At 46.5% G+C, this 18,996-nt stretch overlaps 1 protein-coding gene across 2 annotated transcripts in view; it reads right to left on the bottom strand.

The window, feature by feature from the left end:
- Positions 1-10,506, bottom strand: part of DSC3 (desmocollin 3) — a 39,753-nt gene extending 29,247 nt beyond the window's left edge. Inside the window, exons 1-3 of one of the 2 annotated variants that reach the window (XM_070421239.1) lie at positions 10,295-10,506; positions 3,400-3,484; positions 1,036-1,235 (exon numbers count right to left, since the gene is read on the bottom strand). In XM_070421239.1, coding sequence (XP_070277340.1) covers positions 1,036-1,235; positions 3,400-3,484; positions 10,295-10,360 — 351 coding nt within the window. In that variant the 5' untranslated portion in view covers positions 10,361-10,506. The remainder of the gene's footprint in view (positions 1-1,035; positions 1,236-3,399; positions 3,485-10,294) is intronic. The other variant, XM_070421238.1, reaches the window with a different exon arrangement.
- Positions 10,507-18,996: the final 8,490 nt, after the last annotated feature.

Genomic DNA, 18,996 nt, shown 5'->3' with positions numbered 1-18,996 from the left:
CATCACTGCAAAGAGTTCCATGGGATGTTACAGTGACTTCCATCTCATTTCGTGTACAGCAAAGAGGACCTTTTATTTCCTGAGACTTAACTAATTAATTTTATTAAACACTTATTAAAGTGCAAAGCCGATACTTAAATTAACTTTATCACTAACACACTTCACATGGATGAGTCGTAATCCAGTCTAAACCTTTCATCCTTTCTGTGACCACTCCATTCCTCAGGCTGTGCCCTAGAACGGCAGTGAGGGATCGCCTGGGCGGGGGCCAATGCCAGGCCATGCATACTCTTCTCCTACTTCTCATGCTCCAGGCTTCCATCCCATCTAACGTCAGAACCACCGTGGGTGCTGGACGCCAGCCTCATAGTCACTGAGAACCACAGCGTTTAGCATTAATGTCACATACACTACTGGCTACGGATGGGTCAGGTACTACCAACACTATCAGCAAAAAGGGGGTCAATTCATGCCCTCAAACAGCCGCAGGTAAATTGTTTGCACTAATAAAAAACTGAATGTTGCCTGGCCGGCATTGCTCAGTGGTTGAGCATCAACCTAGGAACCAGGAGGTCACGGTTCAATTCTCAGTCAGGGCACATGCCCGGGTTGTGGGCTCGATCCCCAATTCGGGTATGCAGGAGGCAGTTGTTCAATGATTCTCTCTCATCACTGATGTTTCTATCTCTCTCTCCCTCTGCCTTCCTCTCTGAAATTAATAAAAATATTTTTAATAACTCAAAATGTTGCAATAGAGGGTAAGCCAAATTCCCACCGGCTCACAAAAGCAATTACTTGAGCTTTAGCAGTGGAAGAAGTCTTCACAGAGGAGGTGTCATTTAGATTCCACAAAGCAAAATCCCGGTTTCAGCAGTGCTAAGAAAGGGCAGAGGGGAAGGGAAAGCACACACGAGGTAAGGAAAAAGGAGAGGGAAAAAATCCTATGTATTCTTTGGTCCTCTTTGCGATTTAAAAACTACGTATATTTAAATGTAAAGAAAGACGTGCCTGAAAATATCAATGCACTTTCCATACCTTTTTCTGAGGCTCCAGGAGCACATTAATCTCCTTTTGTGTCTGTTTCTTCGTGTCGGAAAGCCAAATGGTGAATGACCTCCTCTCATCAGATAACACAACAGCACTGGCCGTGTAGACGGACCCGTCACGGAGAACTCTGAAGTCAGGGTCGCTGAACTGGATGAGGTCCGCAGACCTGAGGCACTCGCCCAAATTCACTGCGAGTAAAAATGTCCATGTTGTAAAGGAGAAATGCATGCAAACAGAAAAAAAGTGTGGCAAAATGACTTCTACAGTCATCTTCAAAACCAGGAGGCAGAAACAGACCAATCACCGTGCATGTAACAAATATCTTAAGCAGTCTCTTTACATGTGTATTTTTGAAAGGATAATTTTCTTTCAGCTAAAAAAAACAGTCCTGATTGGATATTTGTATGAAGGAGGGGGCTTTAAGACTTCCTGTGCTTCTCAAAGGCTAGGAAAGGGATCTTCCTACGAAAGAGGTGTGTGTACTGCAGGCATGACAAAGCTGAGCTACACGCCCCCACACACCTGAATCAATAAGCAGACGCTCACTTGACTATGAGTCTTTTACGACTGTCTTCAGCCTACACAGCCAGCCAGGCAGTGTATGAGTTAGGAAAACAGTCAAGTAAGGAAAACAGTCAACTTTACCTTCGAATTCTTCCCACGGGCACCTCTCTGTGACACTCCCCTCAGCCCCCCTCCATCACCCTCCCCCACCCCCAGAGCTCACAGTCCTCTCTGTGTTCATAGTTTTGCAAAACTCCCCACCAAAAGGCCACCCGGGGTCTTCCTTCTCTGGGAATGTTGCCCTCTAATAAAGAGTAAGCAAATATAAGTATCACTTTAAGTGTTTTGATACTTATATCAACATAGCAAATCCACTCCATTCTTCAACTGGCTGCCTTCACAGAACCACGCTGGTAAACGAGTGCTCACTGAAGTGGGAACCTCGCAGAGAATCCACGCTGCCCATGCATCCTGTTCTCTCTCATCCCAGTCAGGGGGGAGCGTTCAGTCAGAAAGAAGTGCCCATCTTCAGGAGCAATGACCTCTTTCTCTCTTCTTTGCATTTTTAGCACAGCGATAAGCTCCGGTCTCTTTCTGAAGAGGAACACCCCTGGCCACTCTCTACAGTAGCTCCTTTCTTTATCTCCATAGGAATAACAGTGACATCCTATATAATAAAAGCCTAATATGCTAAGTGTCTGGTCATCCATTCAACCAATTAAAGCATAATATGCTAACGATATGCTAAGGCCGCTCAACCGCTCGCTATGATGTGCACTTACCACCAGAGGGCAGACGCTCCGACCAGTAGGTTAGTTTGCTGCTGGGGTCCAGTCCATCAGGACTGAGTGAGATGGGCCAGACATGCCCTGAGGCCCTCCCACGGCCCCTCCCCAGCTGGCCAAACTCCTGCATTTGACCCTAAGGGGATGTCAGAGAGCTGGTTTTGGCTCAATCCCGGAGGCCAGGCCAAGGGACCCCACTGGTGCATGAATTCATGCACCGGGCCTCTAGTTTGTTTAATAAAAGTAAATGAGGCACTATAGCCAGAAACGGTGCACTTTGTTGAAAAACTATTTGGTATCTCTGGGAAGAGCTATATCTTTTTTTAAGACATCATGACATGCCTGACTGGCATGCCTCAGTGGTTGAGCATCGACCTATGAACCAGAAGGTCACAGTTTGATTCCTGGTCAGGGCACATGCCTGGGTTGCAGGCTCGATCCCCAGTATGGGCTGTGCAGGAGGCAGCTGATCAATGCTTCTCTCATCATTGATGTTTCTATCTCTCTCTCCCTCTCCTTTCCTTTCTGAAATCAATAAAATATATTTTTTAAAAAATCTATCATAACACTTTCCTCCAATATTCCCTGTACCATGGAGAAAGTCGGCCTGGGCCGAGCTTCCCTGATGCTGGGAACGTCTGAGGCTCCCTAACTCCTCAGGATGCAAAGGGCTAAGTTCTGTGTTGAATGGAGTGGCTCCCCTTGCCATGCTCCTGGAGGCAGCCCCAGCATTGATAACCCTGCCCTGATCGCTCAGCGCCTTACCTGTCCTTCTCCAGGGCTGCAGTCCTACAGCGATGCAGGGCTTTCTACATGTAAGTCTTCATGTAATTGTTAGACCCTCAAAGCCTGAATGACCACAGAAACAGGGCTTGGAACCTTAGCACTCACCTCAAATTCAGTGCAGGTATAAAGAGCAGAAACATATATTTAAATTATCTTGACTTGTCTCTAATTACAAATATGCAGGCTAATTCCACAATGCACAGATTGAGCAAGCTGCTCTTTCCAGGATAGGTAAAACTTGTTTCTGTTCTAAAAACACCATTTTGAAATTGCTCACCTCTGCCCAGCATTTTGTTTGCCTCTAGTGTAGAAGGTGTCTGAAATATCACCTTTTTGCAGGCTTCACAAGCAAAACTGAAGACCTAGAATTAAAAAAAAAAAAAAAAAAAAAAAAGATTGCATGAATAAGATACAGAATAAAGAACAAGGTTTTAGTTACGCAACGTAAATAAGTTCTAGAGATGTGTCTAGCACAGTGCTTATAGTTAACAATGCTGTACTGTACACTTAATGTTAAAATAATAATAATGAGGGTGGGAGGAAACTTGTGAGTGTAATGGATATGTTTATGGCACAGACGGTGGCGATGATGTCACAGATTTATACTTATCTAGCTCACCAGGTTGTACCATTAAACACGTCCAGCTTTGTGTATGTAAATCTTACCTCAATAAAGTATTTTTTTTAAAAACAATAAAACTACATGATCATCTCAACAGATGTAAAACAAGCACTTGACAAAATTCGACACCCATTTATAATGAACAAACTGGGAATAAAAGGGACCATGCTCAACAGGAGCGAGGGCATCTACGGAAGACCTACAGCTACCATCACACTCCATGGAGGGCTGCTTCCCTCTGCCCTGAGGGCAATCTGACGCCTGCTCTCCCCCCTCCATTCAGCACCGCCTGGAGCTCTGCCAGCCAGGGAATCACAGAAAAAAACAAACTAAAGGCATCCAGATTGGAAAAGAAGTAAACTCATCTCTATCTGCAGATGATATGACCTTGTACATAGGAAATCCTAAGAAGTCCACCCAAAAATAATATTAATAATAAATGAGTTGAGCAAGTTTGCAGAACATAGACCAAAATACACGAGTCAATGGCATTCCTGTACGCTAGCCATAAAAAATATCTGAAACCACAAGCAAGCAATGCCCTTCAAAACAGATATGTCATCTTCATACATCAGAAGACATAGTCCCAAATTACATCTATAGATGCAATACAATCTCCATCAAAATCCCAAATAGCTTTATTTTATTAATTAATTAATTTATTTATTGGAACAACTCAACATTAATTCTTGAGGAAATGCAAGGGACCCAAAGACCAAAATAAACATGGTATTAGTTATGGTGACCTCAATCCCTGTCATCTGGTTAGTTTTATTCAGCTTTCTACTCTTCCACAATTTTTTCATGATCAGCTGATCAAAATCCTTTTAGATTTTTTATCCAGAAAACTTGCTTACTTTTATTAGCTCTAGTAGTTTGTCAAGATAGTGTTGGATCTCCCATGAAGCTAATCCTACTGCAGGTAAAATAGCAATTAGATTTTTAACTTAATGTGTGCTTGTGAGTACTTTCAGTAGATTGCTGAATAAAGACAGTTATAGTGACCAACATGGGTTTGTTTCTAACTTTAAAGAGAATGTTTTTAGCATTTCACCATTAATTTTGAGTATTTCTTTTTTCCTTTCATTCACACATTCATTCATTTTAAGTAGGCTTCATTATATTAAGAAGGGTTATTCCCTTATATCCCTAGCTTGCTCAGAATTAGCTATCCACTTATTTTGAAATGAACATATGTTCTTCTCTCTCTGGATATATTACTATGTTAAAATCCAATAATAGATTTTCTAATGTGAAATCATCTTTGCACTCCTGTGATAAACCTTATAGGACATGATAATCTTTAAGACATTATTAGTTCCATTTCCTGATATTTATTTTAGTATTTTAAGTATATGTCCATAAATAAGATCAAGCTACTACTTTTCAACATCATACAATCCTCATAAAGTGAGGTAACTTTTTTCTGTTCTCCGAAATAACTTATATAAGGTACAAATTACCTGTTCCATGTAACTATGGAAGAATTCACCTATCACAGGTCTGGGCCTGATGGATGTGAATGAAGGCATGTGTTTGGCTCCTAATCCAATTCCTTTAATGGTTCTAAGTCTATTTAGATTTTGTATACCCCCCTGAGTCAATGTTGGCAATTGGAATTTTGTAAGAAATTGCCCAACTCTGTTTTCAAATTAATAGAATAATCTATTAATATTAGTATCTATTTTTTTAAACATTTCTCCTCTTGATAAGTATGCTTCCTTTTTATTCTTAATACTGTTGGATTTGTGCCTCCCTATATTTTATTTGCTCAATCATAGCAAGGTTTATATTTTCAAAGAACCTGTGGCTTTGTTCATTCTCTCTATTGCATGTTTATTTTTTAATGTTCTTTCTAAAACATAAATACAGAAGACTACATATAGCATAAATAGGTTTTTTTTTTAAATAATAAAATGAAAACTAGAATATCCACCTTCATTGTTATGAAATAACACATTACTGTTATCATCAAGGCCTCTTTCCAATTGCATTTCCTTTCCTCCCCAAGAAGATACAGGTGTATTTTGCCAATTTTGGGCTTTTAAATATATGCAGCCACATGCTTGTTGTGGACACTGGATTTCTTTGCTCAAACTATGTTTGTGAAATTTATGCATGCTGAGTATACAGCAGTAGTTCATTTTCATCGTTGTATAGTACCTCATTAGAAAGAATATGCAATTAATTCATTAATATCATTTTTAGAGGGGTGAAATTCATATATAGACTTCAGTTATTTCTTGCTTCTTGAAAGTAAAAGTGATTTGATACTATATGTGTGGGGACTGGATATGTTGTTGAAAATAAAGTAAAAAAATGTTAAGACATAATCAGATTAGCAATGGTGAAGTACTGACCTTTAAAGATATTTTTAAAATAACTTTTATATAAAAGAGTGCCCAATAAAAACTGCAACGTTCAAAAAGACTTTTTTAACAAACTGGTCAATTATGGGTTGGCTATTGGAGTTACAAAATCTCTCTTTTCATGAGAACCCTTCAGGACAACTTTAAATATCTGATTTATATAACCTAGAGTTGCAAAAAACTTTAAATCAAAATATAACAATTTAAATTTTTAAAAATTATAATATAAAGTATTATCTACTGTAGTCTGGGAAAATAAATTGCCTTGGTTCATATTACAGTACTGCCCAATTTTATTAATCGTATGATACAAAGCTTATCATACAAATCATTAAATACTGATAGAAAAACCTAATGCCAAAAGCAGAGTGAAGACTAAAGATGCTACTTGAGATCGCTTCACTTTTGCATGCTGTTCAGTTTTACAGTGAATGCACAAGGTGGGCTTCTAAAAGAACACCCTTTTTCATGAAGGAAAAAGAAGCTTAAGGAACTGAAATGTATGGGATGTCTTAAAAATAAAGACATTGTCTTGACTGAGCATAATAGTTAGGAATTTTAAATTCGTAATTTTTTCTGTGTACCCCACCTTCTGCAAAGTGGAAATATCGTCTTTCAAATTCTTAACATCTCAAAGGTAACCTGTAAGATTTACCTGAGTATCCTCAGGGCTGAGATGATTCCACTAAATTTCCTTCTAACAAACTCTGGGTAAGATGGGATTCCAGTTACATGAAAAGGATGATTAACCACAAGTCAGGTGCCATATATGGAATACCCAGTGCCAAGGGAATTACAACAGAGCCCAAAAATGCGCATGGGCTTAGAGGCATGAGTGATTCAGAAGGTGATTCAGGATCGGGCTGTAGCTCAGTGTGAACAGCAACAATCTCCTTTTGAAAAGGTAGCGGATAATGCGCCGATAGCGGATAATGCGCCGATAGCGGATAATGCGCCGATAGCGGATAATGCGCCGATCTAAATACATCGATCTAAATATATACTAAAACTTTGACTTCCTTATGATCGTGGCTTTAACATAAACTAGTTCTCATTTACTTCCTTTATTTGCCTTAAGCTTTTTTCACCAAGGCAAAAAATAACAGGAAGTATTATACCCATTTTTATTTTAAAAAAGATGACTATGTTCATTGTTATCAAGAACAACAAAAAAAGTCTTTCTGCTAAAGGAGCCACATTACACATTCTCTTTAATTAATGCTATAAAATCTGAAAAGGTAGAATGCCAATTTGTCAACATAGGTTTCGGGCAGAATTCATATAGTCCCAGGGGAAAGCATGGTATGCTATAAATTACAGGGGTCCTCAAACTTTGTAAACAGGGGGCCAGTTCACTGTCCCTCAGACCGTTGGAGGGCCGGACTATAGTTCTTAATAAAAACTATGAACAAATTCCTATGCACACTGCACATATCTTATTTTGAAGTAAAAAAACAAAACGGGAACAAATACAATATTTGTATTTGCATGTGGCCCGCGGGCCCTAATTTGAGGACCCCTGCTATAAAACAACAACACTTTTAATTCCTTTTGAATTAGAGCCATTTTAGCAAAAAGGTAGGTTAACTGCGTCCAATTACATACTATTTCTAATCTATAATAGATAGCAATGCAATTCCCAAGGCAGGTTTTGTATGGTGGACAATACTGGGCACATATTTAAAAGAATCTTAGTATTTGTAACGGGGTAGAGACATCTCAGCAACTGAGCTGGTGCGAATCAGTTTTCACCACCCCTAACAATTTCTGTTCCGCTAGGAATCTCCCCTGTCCTTTTTTCTTCTTTTCTTTGTGTGTGGAGGACAAGGGGGTCATGGGGAACCGTCGCAGGTTACGGAGGTGAAAGGGCGCAGACACGGGAGACAAGTGCACGTGGAAAGACTCCTCCACCCGGGACACCGCTGGTGGGAGGCTGAGATGGAGTCTCAGGGCTGTGCTGGGGATTCGCTTTGAAGAGCTACTTCAAACACCGGACTGTTTTGTGAGCTCCATTAAGGTCTCTGTAAAATGAAAACTGTGCTTCCCAAGGGTGATGCCAACATATCAGGCTGAAAAGTTGGTGGCGGGATGAGTCAAAGGGAAACAGAGACATGGTGTGGTCAGAGGGGGTCTTAATCTACCCATCTGGACAGAGATTGGAGGTGTTTCTAAACAGGGTTTCACACGAGAGTGTTCCGTATGCGCTCCACGGTTACCATTGCAAAATCTCCAGCGATCCCGTTCAATCTCACCTTTAGGAAATTATTCCCAAAGCCACCCTAACTGAGTGTTCTATCCGGGAGCTGATGCTATCTCTGGGTTTGCAGGCATCTTCTTGCCTGGCCGCACCCCGCTACCCCCCCACCCTGCACGGGGCAGCGCCCTGCACCGCGCCCTGCCCTCCAGCCTCCAGCGAGGAGCAGGGATCTTGGGAACAGAAACCTCCTGCGCTGCTTCGCCCCATTCTCCAGCCCCTGTCTCGGAGCAAACACAACACCCCGCATTCCTGCTCTGACACATAAAAGCTGGAAACGCCATCAAGTCTATCCCAAAGGAACGAACGCTGAGAGCCAGGGACCTCCCAGACTGTGTGATGGGACAGGGCGCAGGGCGAAGCGCTCCTCTGCATGATTCTTTGCCCACAAATGCACCTTCAGTGGTTCTCAACCTCCTGGCCCTTTAAATACAGTTCCTCATGTTGTGACCCAACCATAAAATTATTTTCGTTGCTACTTCATAACTGTAATGTTCTACTGTTAGGAATCGTCATGTAAATATCTGATCTGCAGGATGGTCTTAGGCGACCCCTGTGAAAGGGTCGTTCGACCGCCAAAGGGGTCGCGACCCACAGGTTGAGAACCGCTGCTATGGCATAGCTACTGACCCCAGATTCATAGCTCGGTCCTTCCGGGCGCGGGCAGAGCTGGGACCTTTTTCCCTGCTGGGAGGCAACAGGCCCTGCAGCCGAAGTCAAGCTGCTCCAGAGCCGGGCGGGCGCCCGCTGCGGGGCCCCATCCCACCCTCGGGGCCTGGGGCCTGGAAGCCTTCCCAGCAGGTCCTCCGTGCACCCCGGTCTCCCCCGGAGCTCCCCATGTTTGGCTAGATGTCTCCCCAATCCTCCCACTGTCCCACCTTCCTCTCCAGGCGGACCTCGTCCTGGGTGGCAGGGTTCCCGGGCCCAGGACACAGGAGGCCCCAGGCTGGGCGTGGGCAGTCCTCGCAGGGGCCAACGTGACACCCAGCCTCCCCCAGTCCCACCACCACCACCCAGACCCTCTCCCCTGGGCGCCATCCCAACTCCTCCGCCCACCACCGACCCGACCCCCCGCCTCGCGCCCGGCACCCTCCGCCCGCACCCCCCTGGGTGGCTCTCGAGGGGCAGGGGGCAGTCTGAGTGAATAACTTTGGGGAGACGAATCCTGCCCGCGGTTTAGCAGAGGAAACTCCACGCCCGGACCAAGAAGCGTCGCTCCAGCGCCCCGCACTAACGCCCACTCCGGGTGGCCCTGGGGTAGGGGCAGCCCTGGACCCGACCCATCTCAGCTCTGAAACACCTGATCAAATTCTCCCCACTCCCTCCACCCAGATGCCCCCCCAACCTCCTGGCCGGCCAGCCCCGGGCCCAGGGAGGAGTGCGAACCTCAGCCCCCGCCCAGCTGCAGGGCGTGCGCCGGGGCTCAGGGCACTCATCCATCCATCCACCCACCCACCCATCCATCCATCCCACCCATCCACCCATCCACCCATCCACCCATCCACCCATCCATCCATCCATCCATCCACCCACCCATCCATCCACCCACCCATCCATCCACCCATCCATCCATCCATCCATCCACCCACCCATCCATCCACCCATCCATCCACCCATCCACCCATCCATCCATCCCACCCATCCACCCACCCATCCATCCACCCATCCATCCATCCATCCATCCATCCATCTATCGGGTCCCAAACAAAAAGTTCAGTCCGTGTCCTCCTTCCAGAGCTGCATTTCTATCCTCCGCCTCCGGGCCCAGGTCTGGGCTCGCCCTCCCCGCCAAGGACGGAGCTAAACAGCGCCCAGCAGCTCACCATCCTTCGGGTGCTGCGCCCCCTACCCTCCTCGGCAGACACCGGCGCGGACCCACCCCCTTCCCCTCGGGGCTCCCTCGCCGCCCGCCCGGGCCCCCACTCACCGCGAGGGCCAGCAGCAGCCTGCAGGGCGCCCCGCGCAGGGAGCTCGGGGGGCCGGCGGCTGCCATCGGGCGGGCGGGAGGGCGCGGAGCGGGAGCGCGGGGTGCGGCGGCGGCGGGTGTGCGGTCGGCCGGCCTCTCGGCGGGTCTGCCTGGGAGCGAGTGCGCCGCGGAGACGGGACTGAGACGGAGACGCCGCGCCGCCCCGCTCGTTATTTCTCAAGTTTGATCCCCGCCGGGAGGTGCCCGAGCCTGCCCTGCCCTGCGCTTCCCGGCGGCCGCGCCAAGCTGGCTCCCCGGAAAGCGGTCCCACGAGCGGGTCCCGGCCCGCGCGCCCACGCCCTCCTGCCCCGCGGCGCCGCCGGCGCCCCGCCTCCCCTGCGCGGGCGGGTCCTCCCTGCCGACGCCGCACTCGTTCCCACTGCGGAGCCCAACCCGGCGGGTCCCTCCCCCCCGCCCCCCGCAGGGCGCTCCCGGGCGCGGGGAACGCGGCCCTCCCCGGACTCCTGGGGAAGTGCTGGGCTCGCCTGCCGGTTGGCACGGGACACACGCTGTTCTTCCCCAGTCGGACGCCCTGGTAGCGGGAGGAGCATGATCCCACGCGGCAGGAAGAAGCTGGCGTTTGCTATGCCGGGAATTAATCCCAAGTGATGGAAATTCTGCCCTCTGACCATTTCCAAGCACCCAGCACATGCGTGATTACATCCGGAGCTTCGTGCACGGCCCAGTCTGTGGCCCTAGGAACCTTCTAAGAAAGACGTGTTTTCCTCATACGTATGTGAATGAGTGATTTAGTAATTACACGGGGATTGTGCTAAGAAGCAATTTTTCAGTTTATGGTGAAAGGAAACTACCACATAAAACCCTTCACTCTAAAGGAGACGTATATATTTAATATCATTCGTCAACAAACAAAAAATGTGTTAAAACATAAAAAGCATTTCTTTGCATGAAAGTATTGCAACCTGAGAGAAGCCGATTAAGGTAACACCTCAAACCGTGCTCTGGAAAGAACAGGGGAAGGCGGGGTTTATAGGGCAGAAACCACAAAATGTAATTCTTTCATGCAAATGGCCGATGGCCGGCTTGGGTAGCAGGGGTTGGTTAGTTTCAGTGTGCAGAACCAGGGGAGTGAAAACTACAAGCAGGTCAGGTCCATGTGTGTTCCAGGGTTTTATGGCTCAGCCCTGAGCCAAGGTTAGCAACAGGTTTAGCAACTTAATTGAGAACTGAGGCACAGGATGTGCAGAGGCCCTGTTTTGTTAAGAGCCTCCGGACTCTCTTATTCCATTTTCCCCCACTATCGCATCCAACAAATGTGCCAGGGCCCCAAATCAAACAGGCGTAAGGGGCTGGTGGAAAGGAAATGTGCAAAACCCACTTCCTGCCCCCCACGGCTCCAAGTCTGAGAGGGAACCAAGACCGCCATCATGGACCCGTCGGGTAAACTTTTCAGTGGCGAGGTGACTCCCATCCCTAGTCCTTTATGTCTCCCTCGGTTGAATTTCGTGTCCCCGCAGCCCCCACCTGCAAGATTCAGAAGGAACTCCTCCTAGGATGTGTTGCTGCCCCTCAAAGTCCAAGTGCAAGTTCCGAGGTCAGAAACCTCGGGTGGTCCAGATTAACCCGGGCAGGTGCTACGCCTTCGCTCAGCCCAGCCTCGTCACCTCAGTAGGCTCATTGCTAAAGTGTTGGAATTCCCTGAAGCTCACAGGCCTCAGCTCTCAGGACTCAGACATGGTCAGCCTTTCCAGCCCATCTCTCAAATGCTCAAGGCCTCCATCAAGAGATTCCGTCTCCCCTCTGGAGGCATCTGCATAGAAGAACCCTTCCATTCTCATGAAAAGCCTTTAGAATTTCTCTCCGTGCCCACCATTGCACCTCCCATCCTCCAAACCCTCACCCAGAACCTCAGGGAATGCCTCTCAAAGTTTCCTCTGGCCCAGCCAGCCTTTAGGAGCACAAGTGGATTGTGGCTTCCCTCGAACATAGGTGATAGTTTCCAGGAACTAAATTGTGCCTCCTTAAATTCATATGTGGAAGCCCTAACCCCCAATATAACTGTATTTGGAGATAGGGCCTATAATGCAGTAATTAAGTTTAAGAAAGATCATAATGGTGGGGCCATGATCTGATGGGATTAGTGTCCTTATGAGATGAAACACCAGAGAACAGAAAGCCAACCTCCTCTTTCTCTTTCTTTATCTCCCTCTCTCTATCCCCCATCTCTCCTTCCTACCTTCCCACCCTCCCTCTCAGGTGTGGACACAAAGAGAAGGCAGAGAGGTCTCATCGAAAATCAAATCAGTCTGCACCTAGACTTTGGACCTTCAGCCTTCTGAACTCTGAGAAATAATGCTCAGGTAAGAACCAGCAGAGGAAAAGGGCAGGTAGGAGGGTGTTCCAGGCAAAGGCAACAGCAACAGCAAAGCTGTGGAGAGTCTGGTGAGGACTTTCCATGCCCTGGAAACAGGAGAGTGTCTTCAGAACCAGCTCCGGTGGCTAGGAATTAGGTTAGAAAGAAGCCGGAGACAAACCAGGCTGAGGAGTGAAATTTCATCCTGGAAGAGATGAGGAATCATCCACTCGAGCTATAAAAAGGGTTCTAACGGGAACCTGCCCTAAGGACCCTCAGGTTCTTTTGCCTGCCACCACCACGCAGTCAAACACAGGACACAGGTGCTGATAGAAGGAAAGTGATTTATTCAGGTGCCGACTGCCTGAGAAGATGACAGGCTCATGGCTTAACAACCATCTTAATATCTCAGGGTAGGCAAAGGGCTTTTTATAGGGGGATCATGGAAAGAGGAGAACTAAGGAATTCTGAGGACGGGATGTGCAATTTCATAGTCTAGCTCTCAGTGGTTTCAGTGCTCTTTTTCACGTGTGTCAGCATCTGGCATTTGTGTGTTTTTTTTCTCTCTCAGTGGGTTTTATTTCTGGGGACACGTTGCAGGCCTAGCCAGCCATTAGCACCTGCTACACTTCTGTGGTCGAGGCCAGTGAGAAGGGAAACTGGTACTGCTGCTGCCTGTAACATGCTCATTTATGAAACTATTAATATTTTAGACTAAAAGTTGTGTTAGTTTATTCTTATTTTTAATTCTTGGTTAGCTAATTAAATGTGAGGGTTTTTTATACCCTATACATTCCTACATACCTGTTACATAACTACAGTTAGAGAGTGATCACTTTGGGCGAGGTAATGAACGCAGTTTCATTAATGATCGTGTTTATGTGTGTTTATGCATTGACACTGCTTTTTTATTGAAGGAATAAAATACTTCGAAATGTTTCTCTTCATTCTAAGTAGTCCTCATTTTCAGTAATTTTAATGTTATCTTCCAGAGTGAGCCTGACCTGATTATTTTTGTCCTGCCAGTGACTAAAACTCTAAGATAGCTATCAGCTGCTCGTTTCATCTGTGCTGTGTAATTAAGATTGTTAAGCCCATTAACTCCATGTTAAACCTATTGACTATACCCTAAGCTTTCATTTTTTGCTGCTACAAAATAAAAGTTATCAAAATATACTTCAGAAATAATGTAATAAATAACATTTGGAATACTTTTATTTGTATTGCAAAATTCTAGTTGCAGTATAAATAATAACTGGATATAGTATTAGTAATTATCTTAAAGTTGCCTGTGTTATAGCATGTATTTGCCCATCATGAGAATATTAGTCTAAGTCCTAATAAAAAGCAAGGCATTTTTATAATCTAGAGAAGAATTTTTACAGGCAGTTAAGTTTCTCCTTCCTCCTTCTCTGGCTGGTTCCCCAGTTCTCACCTGGGGTTAATTGATGTTTCTAATATGACTTGCAGATAAATTTAAATTGCTTTTCTTTTTTTCATGTAAATTTTAAATGAGTGTTTGTAAATGTATTTAAAACATGAGCTTCAACCCGGCTGGTGGGCCGGTATGGCATGGCTCAGTGGTTGAGCATCGACCTATAAACCAGGAGGTCACAGTTCGATTCCTGGTCAGGGCACATGCCCAGGTTGTGGGCTCAATCCCTGGTGTGGGGCGTGCAGGAGGCAGCCGATCCATGATTCTCTCTCATTATTGATGTTTCTAGTCTCTTTCCCTCTCCTTTCCTCTCTGAAATCATTTAAAAAGTATTAAAAAACAAACAAACATGAGCTTCAATTTGAATATAATCAAAACTGGAATTAATTTTAAGTCATTATGAGCCATCATACAGCATAAAAGTTATTCTGAAATGCCTTTATTTTAATACCCTAACCCCCAAATGCAGTCATTTGAAATCACTACTAAAAAGATAGAAGAAAAACTTATTTTCCCTGTTATTTTCTTAGTTTGAGGCAAAAGAGCAGCAATAATAAAGGATTAAAAATGGGAACTGATTTTATGCGAAAGTACAAAACTTCAGGAATGCAGGTGAGTTGTACAGTTTTCAGCAGAAAGCAAACAGGATCCGTAAGAAGAGTTCTCCGTGCCTGGGAGGACGCTGGGCCAAGGGCCTCAGGAGGCGGGCTGACCCCTGGCCCACTGAGCCCAGCTGCCTGGCCCCCGGGGTGCACCAGGTGCCGGGCTCCCCACTCGCCCACTCCCCGCAGCGCTGACCTGCGCAGCAGTGTGGCCAGTGAGTCTCCTCAAACTCACCTAGAAATACAACCGGAGTCACCACATGATGTTTGCAGCGAAGGTGCTAGGAGTGAAAATGGAACTTTATGAAAAGACGCTTACAACCAAGTAAAAGATTGGTTTGAACAGTCCTTCTTGTTTCACAAAATGAGCTCTGCCAGGAGAAGGCAACTCAGAATCACGTTTGGAATATTATTTAGGACACAGAGGGCAATAAATAATAACTGAACTAATCACTTGGAACAACAGTAGGGGGCGCTGCACCAATGTGAGCCCGGATGCCAGGAGCCCTGGCAGGTTCTAGACGCCAGGTGCCTGGCAATCCACATGCTCTCTTAGGGAGGCCCTTCCCTTCTGCGTGGCGGCCGGATTCGCTCCCCCATCGCTGTCCCCTCCTTTGGGGGCCTCTGCTGCTGCTGCCGCCGCCGCTCTGGCCTCCTGTCCCAGGAGGGGCTGCTCTTCCTGTCCGCCTGTCCCAGGTGTGACGGGAGGCCCTCCGCCACCTTCCTGGAGCACCCCTGAGAGTAGCCATGACGTTTTGGCCATTTGAAAACTCTGCTGGAAACTTGGGGGTAACAGAAAGTGGAAGTCAAGAGTAACCTATACGAGTGCATTGCTGCCCAGAACACAGCCATCCCAGAATCCCTGCCCTTCTCCTCTCCTGTCTCCCCAGTGCAAGCCCCCCCCCCCCCCCCCCCCCCCACCGGCTACTTCCACCCACAGGGAAATGGCCCAGACCAGGAAGGGAACTTCAAGTCCAGCCCCAAATGATCCCTGGCCTCTCAGGCAAGAGAAGTTTCTCCTTCCTCCTTCTCTGGCTGGTTCCCCAGTTCTCTCACCTGGGATTAGTTTCTGCCCAGCGTGATTGACAGTGGGACCGTCCATCCCTTCAGGAAAAAACTCACTCCCATCCACAGAGGCGTGGCCTTTCACTGTCACCTGGGCAGCAAGCATACCAAATTCAGACACTGTGCACTCAAATTCAGAGTTATTCCGCTGAAGTCACACCTTGACAACCGTCTAACGCAGAAAGGCGCTCTCCCCGGCCGGCCCACTTACTGAATGATTTAACAACTGTTACAATGCTTTCCTCTTCCTTCCCCAGACCTTCAGATGCCCTCACACATGGGCTGCTTTCTGCCAACAGGCCTTTTAGGGAGGGAGGTGTGGTCTCCTGGTGACTTCTCCCAGGCCTGGAAGGCATGGTGATTTCCACACAAAAACAAAAGGTTATTGTGTGAGTGATAACTTCTTACAGTAACCGGACAAAAGCCGAGTCACAAAGGCCTGACACAGGGTGAATTTTCAGTCCTGCTCAGCTTAGAATCATCTCCAACCTTTCCCTCTGGTTCCCTTGGAGGGAGCCTCCTCCCACCGGGCGAGGCTGGTGTTTGTCCTGATGTTGTCATGTCCCCGGAGCTCTTTGTGCGCAGCTGTCTGTGCAAAGGGCATTGCTCAAGCGCCAAGGCTACAGGTGTGAGTGGGCTGCCTTCCAGATCCCAGGTGCCACTCACCCCCACCTCACTCTGATTCACCGCCGCATCAGCCTCCTTTCTTCCCAGGGTTTGGGGGGGCCGACCCTCCCTACCAGCTGGGGGAAGAGGCGGATCCCGCTGCTCCAGTGCCTCTCAACTAGCTCAGGAGGAGAGAGGCAGCCTTTCCCAGCAGTTCCTCCCAGGCACGGAATTATTTAGTTCAGCATTTATAAATGTATGTGTGTTAATTCTTGTATTGACTATTAGCTATATACCCATGAATTTTATTTATTCAAGATTCGCTCATCTTCAGACTGTGGAATCTCAGAGGGAAGGGGGGGCAGGGCGGGTGAGGGAGGTGATCAACCAAAGACCTTGTATGCATAGAATGATGGCCCATGGACACACAATAGGGTGGTGATGGCCTGGGGCAGGGGCAGGGAGTGGGCTGGAGGAGGTCAATGAGGGGGGGAAAAGGACATATGTAATAATTTCAGTCATAAAGATTTAAATAAATAAATAAACAAATAAATAAATAAATACGATTTCTCATCTTGATATGTCTTTTCTTTTCAGCCCGCCCTGTGTCCCATGCCCTCTACATCTAGATGTGGAGTAGTTTCCTCCTGTTAACGTAAAAAAAACATTGAAACCTGTAAAGAATTTTTGTGAGTTTATTTGAGCCAAACTGTCGACATATGCCGGGAAGCAGAACCTCAACAAATTGAGATAATGCTCCAGAGGATGGCGGGGTTACATTTGTATTTATACATTTGCAATCAAAGGAGGGGTGTAGGTGGGTTACATGAAACTCATTGGTGATAGATTAAGGAGGAGGGATAAAGCAAAGCAGGGGAAACCCCTGGGATTGGATAAAAAGTAAAATGATGGACACATACTTAGGTGGGTGCAGGATCAATTAACATGATAATGAAGGAATTTGTGGTCTCTGTCCTGGCGCCCAGCACATTAGGTTGTGCCCCAGGGGCTCCAGAAAAAGGGAAGTTACAAGTTAACCCAGACATTTCAAGGGTATGTTATCATAGATGCAAAAAGACAGATAGGCTCAGTTAAGGTAAAGGTTGACCTTGTCAGTGAAGATACTGGCCTAGGATGTAACTGCCCACCATCACTGCTTCAGTTAAAGTTTAATTTCCGACCATCCTTTGTGGTGACTTTAGGTCTCTGAGTTTGCAAGACCGGCATGCAGGCCTCCCCTGAGCTTGTCAGGTCAGCATGAGGCCCCTTTCGTCCACAGTCCGATCAGCTGTTGAGCAGGCTGATGCCTCAACAAGTGGTTCTTTTCTTGCTTTGCTTTCAAGCATCGCACTTGTGTGCCTCTCAGTGTCATAAGCTACACGCTTCCCTAACTGGTGATCTCGTCTTCACTTGCACGTCTCTGTAAGGTTACATCAGATACCTGTTCCGCTAAACCCCAACATAGGGAGCCTGCCTGAACATTAAAAAATGAGGTGCTGACAACACTCTTAGTAGGCAGGTTTGTACCAGAAAGGTTATTTCCTGCTCAAACCAACATGCAACCAGATAGTATCTGGAATGGCTTCTACATCGTCTAATGATGATCTGATCTCACCCTCTGGACTGTTTGTTCCAAAGGTCCAGCAGAGACTGGAGAACTGCCTCCTCCCACGCCTGTCACCCCAGAACGGGTAGACAAAAAGGATTGGGCATGGCAGGCACCATGGGTATGGCTATGGCATCTTTTCCCCTTTATGGTGACCGGCCTTTCGGTAGTCATCCCGGGACACTTGACACAGATGTCGCCCAATCTCAACTTTCCCTTTGTCATCGGTGCACCAGAAGTCAGGCTCTCTTTCTCCAGAGAGATGCTGGGAAGTGATGAGCATCAAAGTTAGACCAAAGGTGAGTCAAAGAACACTTTCTTTCTGCCACATGCCCTTCTTGTGACACACACATTCTTCCCTGGGAATCCAGGGCTCTGAGCCTTTCCCCACCAGCCTCTCCCAGGGACAGTTCTCCAACCTCATCTGTTCACAGGAGGAGGTATGTACGGTGGCAGCTGGCCAGGCATGTGCCAGGTTTTCTCCAAGTCTGACCAAGGACCTCAAACATGTTTTTCTCCTCAATTCCTTTTAGGGGGTTCTTTACTCATCTTGAAATATGATGACAGAGACACAAAATCCAGGAAATCATGTGACCCATTTTGGAGGAATTCAGGCCTTGGAAGTTTCCCTAAGATGCAGGTTCTTCATTTTTTAAGTGTCATTTTGAGTTAGAGGTAACATCTCCAATCCCCATTGTTTAGCCCTTATTATAGCACCTATAGAAGCCATCTAATATGTACGTTTACAAAAAAAGGCTTAAGGCTATTTTTGTGTATTTCGTTAGGTTCTTACCTGATGGGCATGAGGAAATAGACTGTAGTTCCTGGCCATTATGGCCTGTTTTTATCCCTTGATTTCAGTAAATTCCAGCGGAAGTATATATCAAGCAAGTATTTCTCCCACATACCCATTCAAATCTCAATGTTTCCTGTCCTCAGTGAGATATTCATGGCTAGCAAGCTTCCAATGGTTTTACTTTCCCATCTCAAGGACAAGAATATTTAACTCTTGGGCTTGGGGTTTTAAATTGTTTC

This window comes from Myotis yumanensis, unplaced genomic scaffold (genome assembly GCF_028538775.1).
Source record: "Myotis yumanensis isolate MYYU_CA2020_CCGP unplaced genomic scaffold, mMyoYum1.0.hap1 SCAF_7, whole genome shotgun sequence".
Classification (NCBI taxonomy): domain Eukaryota; kingdom Metazoa; phylum Chordata; class Mammalia; order Chiroptera; family Vespertilionidae; genus Myotis; species Myotis yumanensis.
The sequence above is the reverse complement of the archived record's forward strand: the minus strand, read 5'-3'. Positions and strand labels throughout refer to the sequence as shown.